The 17,358-nt window shown below is 46.6% G+C and overlaps 1 protein-coding gene across 1 annotated transcript in view; it reads left to right on the top strand.

The window, feature by feature from the left end:
- Positions 1-218: 218 nt before the first annotated feature.
- Positions 219-17,358, top strand: part of EIF3M (eukaryotic translation initiation factor 3 subunit M) — a 39,669-nt gene continuing 22,529 nt past the window's right edge. The window contains exons 1-6 of the mRNA XM_040328307.1: positions 219-322; positions 4,071-4,203; positions 6,356-6,494; positions 11,883-12,006; positions 12,099-12,193; positions 14,949-15,035. Of these exons, the coding sequence (XP_040184241.1) occupies positions 281-322; positions 4,071-4,203; positions 6,356-6,494; positions 11,883-12,006; positions 12,099-12,193; positions 14,949-15,035 (620 nt within the window). The 5' untranslated portion in view covers positions 219-280. The remainder of the gene's footprint in view (positions 323-4,070; positions 4,204-6,355; positions 6,495-11,882; positions 12,007-12,098; positions 12,194-14,948; positions 15,036-17,358) is intronic.

The following is a 17,358-nucleotide window of genomic DNA, read 5'->3' as shown; positions in this document are numbered from 1 at the left end:
AGGGACAGAGCCATGAAATCAGGGACAGTTGGGAGCAATGTATTTATACTACATGAATCCTAGACGTTATGGCTTAGATAGAATGCTAACCAACAAAATGGTGCTCAGCTACGGTACAGCAGACAATTCAGAGTAGCGAATTGCGCATGCTCAATCTATATCAGAACGCCGCGTCTTTAGGCGACGTCATGACGCCGCGCTTTGACCCGGAAGTGTTCGCCGGTTCTTTTCTCCTTTTCCGGAGCGGCGGTGGTGGCGTGCTGTACAGGGCTTTGCAGACATGAGTGTCCCGGCTTTTATTGATGTGACCGAGGAGGATCAGGTGAGGAGCTTCGGACACCTTTATGGCCGTGCTGATTAGATACAGAGAGTCAGGCTGTGTTTCTCCGGGTGCAGTGGAGCTGCGAGCCCTGTGGGTGGTGCTGCTGCTGAGACTTGTAGTTCCAGAGCAGCATCTGGAGAGGCCTGTATTGTGTGAGGGAGGAGCTGAGGGCAGCACTGACCTGTAACCGCCATATATATGGAGCTGTGTGTTCTATAACCACGTGTTCCACCTGTCCCTCCACCCATTCATAGGAGTGATCTAGTCAGACCACCAGCTGATCCCTCTGCCACATGTCCCTCGCTATATACTGCAACTTCCGGGTGTGCTCTGGTCCTGTGATCTCCCAGAATGCTGTGCTCAGCTCCAGTGGTGGCTGGTGCTAAAAAAAAAAATTTGGGGGGGCGAAAATAAACAGATTTTTTTTTAAATACACCAAACGCTGCGACTGTGCCCGCCAGACGCTGCGACTGTGCCCGCCAGACGCTGCGACTGTGCCCGCCAGACGCTGCGACTGTGCCCGCCAGACGCTGCCACTGTGCCCGCCAGATGCTGCGACTGTGCCATATGCTGCGACTGTGCCCACCAACCCAATGCTGCCAGTGTGCCTCAAGTGTTGCCACAGTGCCCCAAAGTTGCCCGCCGTCTGCCTGGCCCTTACCTTGTTGCGGGTTGGCAGTGGGTGACCGCGGTGTCCTCCATTTTTTCCTCGATGAGGGAGTCTCTTCTCCCGCCCGCTCCTCCTCTCGTCCTTCCAAGCCTGCCGCTTCAGCCAATCAGGTGACCGGTAAACAGACCCGGTGAACCTGATTGGCTGAGAGGAGGGTCAGTGTTAAGCCCGGGGCGGGAGGTGCAGAGGCGGTAAAGCGCCGCTATCTTTATTGGCGCTTTACCATCGGAATTGCGGCGGTATTCGTCCACTAGCGGCTGAAAAAGGTTAATACCACCCACGCATTGCCGGCGGTATAGCCGCGGTTTCCCATTGCTTTCAATGGGAAGAAGCGGTATACACACCACTTCAAAGATGTGGCTAGCAGGACTTTTGGAGCGGTCTTGCTAGCGCACCGCTCCGGGCTTTCACACTGGAGAAACAGCAACCACTGTTTTAGGTCGGTTTGCAGGCGCTATTTTTAGCGCAATAGCGCCTGCAAATTGCCCCAGTGTGAAAGGGGTCTTGGGGAAGCGATTCCCTAACGCAGCACTGTATAACCAGGGAACACACAGCCCTCTGGTTAACCATTTGGAAGCTGATTAGAGCACACTGGCTCTGATTGGGAAGCCTATTAGAGCCTCTCGCTCTTACTGGGCACTTCCAAAACACACCCACCGCTATTATTCAGATGGCCGGCGCTCAACAGGGGGCCGGACACCTGAATACTGGGCAGCAGCGGCGACAATGCATGAATCTATGTATTGCTGATGGGCGCAGGAGAGAAAGGGCGTCGCTCCTGCGCCCACTATGGACGCATCGCCCAATTTCCAGGCCTGTAATGTAATCGGAAGTGTCACCCTCAGAGCTTACACTCCCCATATGTCTTTATTTCACTATAAAGTAGCTGCAGTGGGTTCATTTGAATGCATTTCGGAATGCAGATAAGGGAGTGCAAGCACTACTCTTCCCGATTGCACTGCAGCAAACCGCATAGTACTGCAATATTGTGAGCTTTGATGCCCACAAACGTGCTGCACTTGCGAGATGTGTTTAGGGTGTCGCTCACAATTTATTGGCACCTGCCTACTTTAGCAAGGGTAGTGGGTTCACCAGTGGTAGCTCAGTAAACACACAGGATGTGCCTTTCCTGCACTGCGCTTTGGTGCTGACCGGTGTTCCATTAAATGCTGCCTTTCGTGGGATAATGCCTCTGACTGTCTGCGCATGCGCAGTACACAACGCCGCTCCAGCTGATATGTTTATCAGCTGGCGTGACATCAACACTGCGCATGCGCAGATCATCTGATGCAGTATCCCGTGATCTGCAAAGTGCAGGGGGAGAACATAATTGCCAGATTCTGCCTCGCTGTAACAAGGTGTTTTCTTTGGTGTGTTGAAGGGGTGGATAAAACCCACCCGCCCAACACAATGAGCCCGCCCAACACACTGAACCCCCCCCCCCCAACACAATGAACCCGCCCCCCAACACACCCAAACCCCGCCCTGCAACAGCGAGGCAGAATCTGACAACATTCTCCCCCTGCGTGTCGGATAATGCCTCAGATGGTCTGTGCATGCGCATTGTTTACGTTGCGCCAGCTCCTAAACGTCACTCCAGCTGGCGTGACGTCAATGCGCATGCACAGACCATTGGAGGTGTAATCTGACAATCTGCAAAGCGTGGAGGGAGAATGTTGATTCTGCCTCGCTGTTGCAGGGGGGCGTTTGGGTGTGTTGGAGGGCAGGTTCAGTGTGTTGTAGGGCGGGTTGTAAACATTAAGATGAAACAAATTCTCCCACAAAAGTTTTACTTGTTTATCTGCAGTCTTCTCTTGTCTACAACCCCTCAAAAGTGCAGATTTGTGCTAAAATCCTTATGCATCTATGAGTAGTATATAGGGCATGGAGAACGGCAGTTTCAGCTTATACACTACAGGGACGGAGATGTGCCCCCCCCGCCGTTGGTGTCCCAGGGACAGAGACGTGCCCCCCCCCCCGCCGTTGGTGTCCCAGGGACAGAGACGTGCCCCCCCCCCCCCCCGCCGTTGGTGTCCCAGGGACAGAGACGTGCCCCCCCCGCCGTTGGGGTCTCCAAACTTTCTAAGCAAAGGACCAGTTTACTTCAGACTTTCCAAGGACCAGACTGTGGCCATTAAAAGTAGAAAATGTCCCAACATCAGTCAAGAGTAAAACAATTCCATCTTTGGTGTCAGTGAGAGGAGTTGTGCCCCATCGTTGTAGCCATTGGGTGGGGAGAATCATGCCCCGCGTTGGTGTCGCAGGGAGGAGACGTGCCCCCCCCGCCGTTGGTGTCGCAGGGACGGAGACGTGCCCCCCCCCCCCCCCCCCGCCGTTGGTGTCGCAGGGAGGAGACGTGCCCCCCCCGCCGTTGGTGTCACAGGGACGGAGACGTCCCCCCCCCCCGCCGTTGGTGTCACAGGGACGGAGACGTGCCCCCCCCCCCCCCCCCCCCCCGCCGTTGGTGTCACAGGGACGGAGACGTGACCCCCCCCCCCGCCGTTGGTGTCACAGGGACGGAGACGTGTCCCCCCCCCCCGCCGTTGGTGTCACAGGGACGGAGACGTGTCCCCCCCCCCCGCCGTTGGTGTCACAGGGACGGAGACGTGCCCCCCGCCGTTGGTGTCACAGGGACGGAGACGTGCCCCCCTCCCCCGCCGTTGGTGTCACAGGGACGGAGACGTGCCCCTGCCATTGGTGTCACAGGGACGGAGACGTGCCCCTGCCATTGGTGTCACAGGTTCTAACCCTTCCCATTGGGGATATTTTCACTTACTGTTCTGCCTGACACCTTTTAAACAGACAGGAACATGAAAATGGACAGCAGTAAAAACAAAACAAAACAAAAAAAATTTGGTTATTACTCTCCCCCCGTGTATCATAAATTATAAAAATTATAATTGTGGACTTTTAGAATGGTGTCCAATGTATGTGGAGTGGGAAGTGCTGTGCCTGTGTGATAATGATCCCTCCTCTGGTTGGGTTCTGCTGAGTGTAGATAAGGGAATCTGCACCACTCAGAGCTGCTGAGGATCATCCATGTAAACCTTCAGTAAGAATATTTCTTTTTTCTCTTAGGCTGGGGAGCTTCGTGCTTTCCTAAAATCTAAAGGCGCAGAGATATCGGAGGAGAACTCGGAGGGCGGACTCCACATTGACTTGGCTCAGATCATCGAAGCATGTGATGTTTGCTTGAAAGATGACGATAAAGGTTTGTCGTTGGCAGTTATATTGTGAATGAATGGAAGCCTGTGCTGGTAAATACATGGGCAGAATCTTATGAAAATGCTAGATACTTGGCTGTTTTATTGATACTTTGGCTTTATTACCTTTTTGAGCCTTAACCCCTTGACTACCAAGGTATTTTTTTTTAAATGACGCGGTAAACAAAGGGTTAAAACAAGCTCATGGCTGCCACTGCTTGGTGTGGATTTTATCAGCTGGCAAATGGCTTTCAGATAAGAGCTATGGCAGTGGTCGTCAATCTTTCATACTTCATAGACAGCTAAACTTCGTTTTGAATCCCGCTGACCACTAACAAGAGTTTTGCATGCCTTGTACACACAATGCCCCCCCCCCCCCTTCTCCCACACACTCTGCATCACACTGCTGCCTTTCACAGACTATAGCCATGTGCTTGAGCCCCATGCTCCCACCTGCAGTCTGTGATCAGCACTGCCATTGGAAGTCGTCATCCCCCTTTTTCACCTTCCACTCTCTGCACTACTCCTGGCACCTCCCTCTGAGTTCACAGGAGCCGGAACTACAGAGGAGGCATTGGGTATCAATGCGCGATGACAGTATTGACAATCGGCACGCATTGAGAACAACACTGCAAACATTGGACGGTATACATCTGCCACAATGTTGATTTGCAGCAGAACCCGTGGGTAACACCAACATTTTATTGTGGACCACTGACCTATAGTACTCTGTGTGATATTTTTTTTTCCCCAGCTGGCAGTACCTGTGACGGTTCCTGACCTCTCCCGTTCCTTTGGGGAGGCCAGAATCATGGCAACAGCTCCTGCAGTGAGATCAGAGAACAGATGTGTAATGTCTCTTCCAAGTCACATCTCAGCTACTGGAGGCAAGGATACAGCTAATCAAGCACAGTCTATGCTTGGTTAGTTGCGTTGGAGGACAGGGGAGACATTGGACTAATGAACTACCTGTCATGTGCCCATGTTATCACATACGGGGCTTTTTAGCCCCTTTGTGATGGCAATAAGGTTACATAAAAAAAAACTCTCCTTTTTTAGTTTACAGTGAGATTGGAGTTGCAGTTAGCAATCTAGGGGAATGGAGAGAGTGGAAACCTTCAGCTGGTGTGGTGAATGATTTCACCTGGGGAAAGGGACTTTCTTTCACAAAAAGAGAAGCTGCCAGTAACACAGGCCGGGGTACTACACCTATCCCAGACGACCTAGTGTAGTACCCGGCTTGTGCTGTTGTCAGCTTGGGATTTTGTAAATGAAATCCCTTTTCTCCAGCTGCAATCATTCCCTGCACAAGCTGACAGTTTCCACTCTCTGTACTCTTAAAGCAGAGTTCCAACCACAATTAGCATTTTTTAAATGTATGTCCTTTCCTCATGCGTTTTTATAATATAAATCCGGTCACTTATTATTTTACAATCCACCGCCGCTCCGCATAGTTATTCAAAAAAGATAGTTATATAACTATGTCCACACCGTTGTCATTTTGCTTGTGGGCATAGTGAAGCTCACAAGCACTTACTTCCTGGAAGGGGAGTGATAATTGGGTAGCGCACTGCATCCTGGGAAATGATGACACACATTTCCCAGGAGCATTAGAGGGAGATGATGTCAGAATCCTAGGTGGATCCAAAGGCAGATTTCGTGGGACCGCATAGCAACAGGCATTTCCAGATGAGTAAAAATATATATTTTTTTATTTTTTAGGTCTAATGAGCACAATAATGAAAAAATATTTTTGGGATGGAAACTCCACTTTAATAGTAGGCTGCTTTATAAATGTGCGTAGCCATTTACACTGCTGTTTGAATGTAAATAATTCATTTTCAAAAGAAGGTGCTGCTTTTGGCCTCTAGATGGTCTGAAGTATCAGGAAATTCAGTGTTTTCCATTTTCAAATCAATGATTACAGCACAGCATATAGCATGTTTACATTAATTCCCCCCCCCCCCCCCTTTCATACAGAATGAATGTATGTATGTGCTCTTTCACTGGGGAATGGCTATGCAGTTTCTTTATAAAATCCGCACCGAAGTGTTACCTTTAGCACACTGTATAAACTTAAGGCTCTCACTGTCTGGATGCAAGCTGAGGTTATCTTTTCAATTATCAGAATGCTTCATATTTTAAAATTGATATTTCCAGATGTGGAGAGTGTCATGAATAGTGTGGTGTCCCTGTTGCTTATCCTGGAGCCAGACAAGCAGGAAGCTTTAATCGAAAGCCTGTGTGAGAAGCTGGTAAAATACAGGGAAGGGGAACGTCCTCCTCTAAGACTGCAGCTGTAAGTATTGTCATGACTTCCCTATAAGTACCTGTAATAATAATCACCCAAGGAATGTTCTACCTTGCCCGCCCCTTTAAAACAGAACTTTTTTAGTGTGTGAACATACCTATAATATAACGCTCCACTTTGCACTTTCTTTGTGTTTCATTGGATGAATGTTTACAGGAAGGCTCTCTGTAGGGCCCGGAGCCACCCATGCTTCATTGTGTAGCTGGTCTTCCTCCGGAAGTATTGACTTCTAAGATTACTGCACGTCATTGAGATACTTGCCGACCACTTTATTAGGTACACCTGTTCCATTGCTTGGTAACACAAATTGCTTATCAGCCAATCACATGGCAACAGCTCAGTGCATTTAGGAATCTAGATGTAGTGAAGATGACTTGCTGAGGTTCAAACCGAGCATCAGAGTGGGGAAGAAACGGGATTTAAGTGACCTTGAGCGTGGAATAGTAGTTGGTGCCAGACGGACTGGTCTGAGTATTTCAAAAACTGCTGATCTACTGGGTTTTTACACACAAACATCTCTAGAGTTTGGTCCGAAAATGAGAAAATATCCAGTGAGTGGCAGTTGTGTGGATGAAAATGCCTCGTTGATGTCAGAGGAGAATGGGCAGACTGGTTTGAGATGATAGAAAGTAACTCAAATAACCACTCGTTACAAAAAAGGTATGCAGAATACCATCTCTGAATGCACAACACTGCGAACCTTGAAGCAGATGGGCAGCAGAAGACCACACCAGGTGCCACTCTAGTTGGCTAAGAACAGAAAATCGAGGCTACATTTCACAATAGACTCAACAAAATTGGACAATAGAAGATTGGAAAAACGTTGCCTGGTCTGAGTCTCGATTTCAGCTGTGACATTCAGATGGTAGGGTCAGAATTTGGCGGAAACAACATGAAAGTATGGATCCACCCTGCCTTGTATCAACAGGTCAGGCTGGTGGTGTAATGGTGTGGGGGATATTTTCTTGGCACACTTTGGGCCCCTTTTAGTACCAATTAAGCATTGTTCTAAATGCCACGGCCTACCTGAGTATTGTCGCTGACCGTGTCCATCCCTTTATGACTACAGTGTCCCCATCTTCTGATGGATCCTTCCAGCAGGATAATGCACCATGTCACAAAGATCAAATCATCTCACCACTGGACAATGAGGTCACTGTACTCCAATGGCCTCAGCTGTCACCAGATCTCAATCCAATAATGCCTCGTTTCCACTGAGCGGATCGGTACGGTACGATACGCTATTTTGGGTGTTTCCATTATGAAAGTGTGCCATAAAAGCGAACCGTACCGGACCATTCTGGGTCCTGCTTCAGATGTGGGGGCCATAGAAATGGAACGGTTCCATTAGGGCGGACCTACAAATACATCTCACTGATTGGTGGACGCGCTAGGCATTTTTTCTAAATCCTGTATGGTCCCGACGTACCAATTTGCAGTGGAAACACTCACGAGAATAGACCGGTCCATTCTAAACCGTTCCAAACATACTGACCCGAACCGTTCCGTTCAGTGGAAACAAGGCATAAGAGCACCTTTGGGATGTGGTGGAATGGGAGATTCACATCATTGAGGGGCAGCTGACAAATCTGCAGCAACTGCGTGATGCCATCATGTCACTATGGACCAAAATCTGAGGAAGGTTTCCAACACTTTGTTGAATCTATGCCGCCAAGAATTAAAGCGGGGGTTCACCCGTACATAACACTTTTTCCCCTTAGATTCATGCTCATTTTGTCTAGGGGAATCGGCTATTTGTTTTAAAATATGAGCTGTACTTACCCGTTTACGAGATGCATCTTCTCCGCCGCTTCCGGGTATGAGCTGCGGGACTGGGCGTTCCTATTTTGATTGACAGTCTTCCGAGAGGCTTCCGACGGTCGCATCCATCGCGCCACGATTTTCCGAAAGAAGCCGAACGTCGGTGCGCAAGCGCAGTATAGAGCCGCACCGACGTTCGGCTTCTTTCGGCTACGAGTGACGCGATGGATGCGACCGTCGGAAGACTGTCAATCAAGAAGGAACACCCATACCCGGAAGCGACGGAGAAGATGCATCTCGAACAAGGTAAGTACAGCTCATATTTTAAAACAACTAGCCGATTCCCCTAGACAAAACAAGCATTTTATGGGTGAACTCTCGCTTTAAGGCAGTTCTGAAGGGGGTCCAACCCGGTACTAGCAAGGTGTATCTAATAAAGGGGCAGGTGAGTGTATAATAATGTAAATGGGCCGAGGAAAGTGTTCTTTAGGATTGTTTTAGAAATATTCACTTGTCTGTCAATAGGCACTTTTTTTTTTTTTTATCTTTTTGTAAAATGATCATCATTCCACTTTATTTAAAGCCTCTCATAAATGATTGTAAAAAAACATAATATGTAGTAATCCATAACAAATTGACTCACTTTGAATTTTAGAACAGCCGGAACAATTTATGATGGTATGCTTTATGGCTGGGTGAAGAAGTGGCTATATCTGTTTCCTACTGACATATTGGGGCTGATTTACTAAAGGCAAATAGACTGTGCACTTTGGAAGTGTAGTTGAACTAATTTTCCCCAGAGCTTTGACTGCATATGAAGAAACTTCACTTTGTAAAGAATATCCAGTCTGGTGCAAGAAAAATATGGAAATCTGCAGAGCTTCATTGCACTTGCAGTGCACAGTCTATTTTGCCGTTAGTAAATCCACCCCATAGTGTCCTCCGTATATAGTATAGTGGTCTTGGTTATTATTTTATTTATATATATATATATATATAAGTATATATGTATGTATGTGTGTGTGTGTGTGTGTGTGTGTATGTGTATATTTTGGGATATGCCAGTCCTTTTTTAATTTTCACATATTGGGCTAGATTCAGAAAGGAATTTACGCTGGCGTATCTATTGCTACACCGTGTAAATTCAAAGCTGCGCTGGCGTATCTTCTTTCTGTATTCAGAAAGCAAGATACGCCGAAATTTGCCTAAGATCCGATTGGCGTAAGTCTCTTACGCCGTCGTATCTTAGTTGCATATTTTAGGTGGCGCTTCCGTCGATTTCAGTGTAGAATATGCAAATGAGCTGGATACGCCGATTCAGAAACGTACGTGCGCCCGGTGGAATTTTTTACGTCGTTTGCGTAAGGCTTTTTCCGGCGTAACGTTGCTCCTGCTATATGAGGAGCAACCAATGTTAAGTATGGACGTCGGGCCAGTGTTGACTTTTGCGTAAGTCGTTCGTGAATAGGGCTTTGCGTAAATTACGTCCACGTCGAAAGCGTTGACGATTTGCGGCGTAATTTCGAGCATGCGCACTGGGATTTTTTCACGAACGGCGCATGCGCCGTTCGTTAAAGACGTCATTTACGTGGGGTCATTTTTTATTTGCATAAAACACGCCCACCTCTTCAGAATTTGAATTCGGCGAGCTTACGCCGGCAGATGTACGCTACGCCGCCGTAACTTAGGGCGCAGATTCTTTGTGAATCCAGCCTCACTAAGTTACGGCGGCGTAGCGTATCTCAGATACGCTACGCCCGCACAAACTTACGGCGGGCTTTCTGAATCTGGCCCATAGTGTTTTTATCATGTCTTTAGCTTTAGTATTGTATTTTGGAAGGTAAACTAACAGCAGTGCAGTTAATAGATTTTCTGATTGCCAATGTTGACACTCGAGCAAGTCATGCATACAAGTCTGTCACCTGGAACGGAGCAGACCGCTGTACCTCCCATGTATTTGGCCGGTTTGAATGACCACCAACCAGACTGTGTTTAGAATGTGTAGGGTTATCACGTAACCTATGACCTTTGCATATATAGGTTAGCTGTCTGTGAACCCAGAGACACGTTGCCTTACATTACAGCTGGTAACGGAGACTAAAAATTCTCTTACTAAGATTATAAAGAAAATGTTACTATGGAATATTTCCGAGCCATCCACTTACCATCCCCCGATTTCACCCCCCCCCCCCCGTATAATTGTGCCTGTGATGTGAATATAAAAGCATTATTATTGGAAAGGTGGATGGGGTTTAGCTAAGAGTTTGGGAAATGTTAGCATTTAGTAACCCAGTAAAATTAGGGATGAAAGAAGCATGGAATACACCTTCTCACCTGCTTTTGGGCAGAACTTTTATTTCCTCAATCGTCTTTCAGGATAGCATCTGGGGCATGGCTTCACCCACTTTCCCAGGAAACACTTTAACTTGGATCTTTAAATGGCAGGATACATGGATCCGCCATGGTGGGAGCACTGCATGGTAACCGTGGGTGGTTCTATTCTCTTGGCAGGTAGAGGGGATTTGTGTAGTCTCTCTGTCTCTCTGTCTCTGTCTCTCTGTCTCTGTCTCTCTGTCTCTGTCTCTCTGTTTCTCTGTCTCTCTGTCTCTCTCTCTCTGTCTCTCTGTCTGTCGTCTCTCTCTCTCTGTCTGTCTGTCTGTCTGTCTCTGTCTCTCTCTCTCTGTCTGTCTGTCTCTCTCTGTCTGTCTCTGTCTCTCTGTCTCTCTCTCTCTCTCTCTCTGTCTGTCTCTGTGTCTCTCTCTCTCTCTCTCTCTCTCTCTCTCTCTCTCTCTCTCTCTCTCTCTCTCTCTCTCTCTCTCTCTGTGTGTGTCTCTCTCTCTGTGTGTCTCTGTCTCTCTCTCTGTCTCTCTCTCTCTGTCTCTGTCTCTTTGTCTCTCTCTCTGTGTGTCTCTCTCTCTCAACAGTGGCTGTTCTGGAGCCCTCTTCTAGCCTTTCAGTTCAGTGATGGTAAGGCCCCTTTCACACTTGTACGACTTGGGACTGCAAAGTCGTATGACAAGTCATTCCCCATGATTTTCAATGACTACCATTCGTATGACTTCAAAGTAGTCCCTGCACTACTTTGATGCGATTTGCACAGGCATTCCCTGAAATCACGTCGGAATCGCGGATGCAAAATCGCACGACTTTGAAGTCGTGGTAGTGTGAAAGGGGCATACTGCCTGGCTAGGTGTTTTCTGCCTTTGCTTGGGGTGTATGGGGGAGGGTGCGGGGACTCATTTCGGTGTTCCCTGGGCACTCCGCTATCTCTGGCAGAGGGAGACATCACGATTGGGTAGGTGGAACATCCAGTTGGTGCAGATGGCTTCTGGTTCCGTCCGCTGTAATTCAAGGGAAAGGGTCAGGTCAAGCTGGTGCTTCCAGTTCTGGTCCTCACCAGTCTGAAATGTTTCCTTTCTAAAAAAAAAAAAATTGGGGAAATTTTCAAACTTTATTGAATTTTTTTATTTTTTCTGATGCCCTTATTTAGACTAATCTCTTTTACTGTATTGCTTTAATTGTTGGACATTCTGCAGTGCTGTTATAGGCCTCCTTGCCAGTGACTTGCTTCTATATTGTGAGATACAAATGTACTGTGCTCTGCTTATCTTCCAGACTGAGTAACCTATTTCATGGCATGGACAAGACCACCCCTGTCAGGTACACCGTATACTGTGCCCTCATCAAAGTGGCAGCCAGCTGTGGAGCCATAATGTTCATTCCAACAGATCTTGATCAGGTGAGTGTTTTCCCCTCTGCTCCTTATTTACTTGGAACAGCTTCCTGCATTACAGACAGTTTCACTTTGTGTTTTTTTTGTTTTTTTTCCAGGTTCGTAAATGGATCACAGACTGGAACCTCAGCACAGAGCAGAAACACATTTTACTCCGGCTCCTCTATGATGCTCTTGTTGAATGCAAACGAAGGTGATTTGCCTGGCTTCATATGTGAATAGTTTTGGGTGTATATTGAAGAGGCAGAGGGTGTTTATAAAAGCCGCCCTTATTTAGTTTTGAATACAGTAAGGAAAACTTGGGAAGTTCATCAGGTTATTATTGCTGCCGGTGTTCATACTGTGTAGTAAAAGTGACGGGAAGTAAGCAGCAGATCAATGGACAGTAATAAAAGCATTACTCTAGGGAAGAGTTTTCACTGGTGTCTGTGGGCCAGATTCTCGTAGTTTTGCCGCGGGCGTCGCGTAAGCCATTTACACTACGCCGCCGCAACTTACTGGAGCAAGTGCCGTATTCCTCAAGCACTTGCTCCGTAGTTTGCGGCGGCGTAGTGTAAAAGGCCCGGCGTATCCCCGCGTAATTCAAAGGGAGCGGCTTGTATTTAAATTAAGCGCGCCCCCATGCTTAAAATAGCCCAGTGCGCATGCTCCAGTTCTCGCCGGAAAATGTCGATGACGCCGACGTGTGCGTCATTGACGTAAAGTCGTATTCAAGAACGATTTGGGAAAATGACGTACCCGACGGGAAAAGACGACGCGGACCCGACGCCATACTTAACATGGCATACGGCGGACTGGCGTAAGGTTACCCCTCATATAGCAGGGCTAACCTTACGCAAACGAAGTAAGCGACGGCTACGCAACGCGAATTCGTTCGGGAATCGGCGTATCGGGCTCATTTGCATAAACAAATGAGACCTGAACGTAAACGCCACCTAGCGGCCGGCGGCGAGTTACATTTAAGATCCGACAGTGTTAGTGACTTACACCTGTCGGATCTTGGCCGTATCTATGCGAAAATGATTCTAGGAATCATACTACTATATATATATATGTGTGTTTGTGTTTGGGGGTTCCAAGTAATTTTCTAGCAAAAAATACAGATTTAACTTTGTAAGAACCAAATGTCAGAAAAAGGTTTGGGGCCAGATTCACATAGAAAAGGACAGGCGCAGCGAGATACACTACGCCGCCGTATCTTACCTGGCTCGAAGTCGAATCCAGGAAAAATTTGCGCCGTAAGTTGCGGCGTAGTGTATTTCTGGCGGCGGAATTCAAATCGGCGGGTAGGGGGCGTGATTCATTTAAATGAAGCGCGTCCCCGCGCCGATTGAACTGCGCATGCTCCGTTTCGAAATTTCCCGCCGTGCTTTGCGCGAAATGACGTCGCAACAACGTAATTTTTTGAACTTTGACGTGACTTACGTCCATTCCTATTCACGGACGACTTACGCAAAAAAATTAAAATTTCGACGCGGGAACGACGGCCATACTTTAACATGGGAAGTCTATTTATACGCCGCAAAATAGCAGCTTTAACTATACGCCGGAAAAAGCCGACTACAGACGACGTTAGAAAATGCGACGGCCACGCGTACGTTCGTGGATCGTCGTAAATCGCTAATTTGCATACCCGACGCGGAAAACGATGCGAACTCCACCCAGCGGGCGCCAAAGTATTGCACCTATGATCCGAAGGCGTACGAAGCCGTACGCCTGTCGGATCGAAGCCAGAAGCCGTCGTATCTTGGTTTGAGGATTCAAACTAAAGATATGACGCGGGAAATATGAAAGTACGCCGGTGTATGAGTAGATACGCCAGCGTACTCTCACTGTGAATCTGGCCCTTGGTCTTTAAGTGGTTAAACTTCACTTATTTACACACAAGTTCATTCTTTTTGATCTAAGAATTTTTTGACAGCTGAGTAAGCAGAGAACTCTCTACAGAGTACATGAATGAATCAGGAAATTCTGTATAGAGATTGTAAGGGCGGTTGAATTGAGATCACGATATTTAACGATTAATCGTGCAGCTCTAGTATCAGTAGATTTTATTGGAAGGGATAGATTGATGGTGTGCAAAATTGCACTTCTACCACTGAACTGCCTACAAAGCTTTGGTTTAATCTGTAGTTCTAGGTGCAGGCAATTCACCAATCAGCCATAACATTATAACCACCCATCAAAGCATGAACTCCTGAAGGTGTGCTGTCATATCTGGCACCGAGTCATCAGTAGCAGATCCTTTAGGTCCTGTAAGTTAGAGGTGGCGCAGACTTGGATTTCCAGCACATCCTACAGATGTTTAATGAGATCTGAAGAATTTGGAGGCCAAGTCAACACCTCAGACTTGTCGTGTTCCTTAAAGAATTCTTGAATTTTTCAGACCAGGCCTTTCCTTCCATTGCTCCAGTTCTGATGCTCAGAATCCTATAAACTTTTTCAGCAATTTGAGCCACAGCAGCTCTTCTATTTGCTCACACTACGGGGGCCAGCCTCCGTTCCCCCTTTTGCATTAATGAGCCTTCGCTGCCCATGACCCTGATGCTGGTTTATCGGTTTTCCTTACTTGGACCACTTGTGGTAGGCCCTGACCACTGCAGATTGGGAACATCCCACAAGAGCTGCATTTGGAGTTGCTCTGACCCAGTCGTCTAGCCATTACAATTTGGCTTGTCATATTCGCTTAGATCCTTACACTTGCCCATTTTTTCTGCTTTCAACTTCAGGGACAACATGTTCACTTGCTGCCTTATATATTTCGCCCACTGTAGGATGCCATTGTAACAAAAACAAATCAATGTTATGCACTTTACCTGTCGGTGGTAATAATGTTATAACTGATCGTTGTATATCGCCATGTACAAAACGTGCTTACGTATAAATGTCTGACTGCAGACGTTCTACATTACCATGAATTCTAAAATACTGTACATTTTTGTTTTTAGCAGTGATGATGCCGCTAAGGTGATGGTGGAGCTGTTGGGAAGCTACACAGATGACAACGCATCTCAAGCCCGTGTGGATGCACACAAGTAATTTATCTAACATATCTTTCACATTGTTTTGCACCATGAAAAGACACCCAGGGTTTACTTCACATGGTGTCTATACAGAGATTAGATGTCGGATGTAAAGGTGTGATATGGCTGCCATCAGGGACATTTCAGTGCAAAAGTGATGCTTTATGGCAGGGGTGTCAAACTCCATTTCATCGCGGGCCTCATCGGCATTACGATTATCCTCAAAAGGGCCGGTTGTATCTGTAAGCGCATCCCCTCCCCTTACATTAGATGTCAAGAGCCACCCCACCATCAGAAGTTGAGTCCCCCACTTTCACCTACATCACGGTGCACCCCCCTTTCCTTATGCTGCTGCTGGGAAGAAGCTGGATGCATTGCTTGAAAGCAGAAAATAAGGGTCTGGAGGAGGACCAGAGGAGGGCTGGAGCTCTCCTGCAGGAGAGGTGTGAGGACCCCATGAAATGGCCTGGCGGGCCTTGTGTTTGACACCTGTGCTTTATGGTAGGGCTGAAACAACTAATCGATTAATCGACAACTAATCGATTATGAAATTAATCGATTACAATTTTCATAATCGATTAATCGGCCAGAAACATAATGGGGTTAAAAAAAATAAAATTGGCCCTTCATAGTACAAAGCAAATCACTACTGTAAATATTACTTTCACTGTCCCACAGTAAAAAAAATGAACTCCTTACTGTAGCAATTATTTGCTCTTTTTGTACTTATTTTTGTTTTTTTTAACCCCATTATGTTACTAAACATCTCAGGCCTGGGGTCACACTTCTGTTTTTTGGTGCTTTTTGCAGAAACACACTACAGTACATTTACATTTTTATGGGACACGTTCACATCCAGGATTTTTTTCAGCTGCTGCGTATTTGGAAAGGGCAAGGAGTTTTCAACGCAAAACGGTGCTATTTTTTTTTTTTTTTTTTTGGTTCAATATACTTCAATGGAGAAGCTGCAGAAAAGCATGTAATGTGTTTTTGCGGAAATTTGTGTTTTGTAATCTGCCCAACAACAAATTGGCCCAACATTTTTTAAAAATGCAATTTTTTTTTTTTTTTTTTTTATAATTCTTTATTTCACTTTTCTTGTCTTTTTCCACATACAACCAAAAGAAAAACAATATAATACAGCTATTTTGTCATATTTTCCATTTGTAACATCCGTTAGTCATCTCACACTAAATATTTTCAATTTCTACATCCTACTACATATCAGCCCAATCTCTCATTGGTTACAGTACTATCTTTTGTAGATCATTACTTCCTTGAGTTACCATCTTCTATGGAGTTACACACGATAATTTCCATCTTTCTTCTCCCCCCCCCCAAAAAAAAACATCTCTCTCTCTCTCTCTCTCTCTCTCTCTCGATTCCTCTCTCTCTCTCTCTCGATTCCTCTCTCTCTCTCTCGATTCCTCTCTCTCTCTCGATTCCTCTCTCTCTCTCTATGGATTCCGATCTCTCTCTCTCTCTCTCTCTCTATGGATTCCGATCTCTCTCTCTCTCTCTCTCTCTCTATGGATTCCGATCTCTCTCTCTCTCTCTCTCTCTATGGATTCCGATCTCTCTCTCTCTCTCTCTCTCTATGGATTCCGATCTCTGTACTCGATATATGGAGTCCAAATCCTCCAGTATTCCTCCTCTCGCTCTCGAAGTCCCATTGTGAGATTTTCCATCAACTGAATCTCATTTATTCTGCTAAACCAGGGATATGCAATTAGCGGACCTCCAGCTGTTGCAAAACTACAAGTCCCATCATGCTTCTGCCTTTGGGTGTCATGCTTGTGGCTGTCAGAGTCTTGCTTTGCCTCATGGGACTTGTAGTTCTGCAACAGCTGGAGGTCCGCTAATTGCATATCCCTGTGCTAAACCATTGTGACCTTGTTGGAGGAGCTGTACTCTTCCATAGTATTGGTATACAGGCCTTCGCGGCTGTTAACAGATGTCTTAGCAAAGATTGCTTCTATTTCTCCAGAGACATTGGGATATCAAATAATAGATATGCTGCCGGTCTGTCTCCCAGATTCACCCCGGTGATTTCCCGAATGATATCCGAGACCATATTCCAAAACTCTTTTAGTTTTTGACAGCTCCAAAACATGTGCATCATGGTGCCCTCCTCTTTCTGGCATCTCCAGCAAATTTTTGATGTATTCGGGAAGATCCGATTTAATATCATTGGTGTTCTGTACCACCTAGTCAGTACTTTATATCCTCCCTCCTGATACCTAGATGCTATTGACGCTTTGTGTGTAAATGAAAAGATCTTATTTTTCTGTGTCTCTGAAAACTTTATATCCAGATCCCTCTCCCACGCCTGTAT

The sequence above is a fragment of the Rana temporaria genome, chromosome 11 (genome assembly GCF_905171775.1).
Source record: "Rana temporaria chromosome 11, aRanTem1.1, whole genome shotgun sequence".
In the NCBI taxonomy this organism is placed as follows: Eukaryota; Metazoa; Chordata; class Amphibia; order Anura; family Ranidae; genus Rana; species Rana temporaria.
Note: the sequence above shows the minus strand (reverse complement) of the source record. Positions and strands in the feature narration are given on the sequence as shown.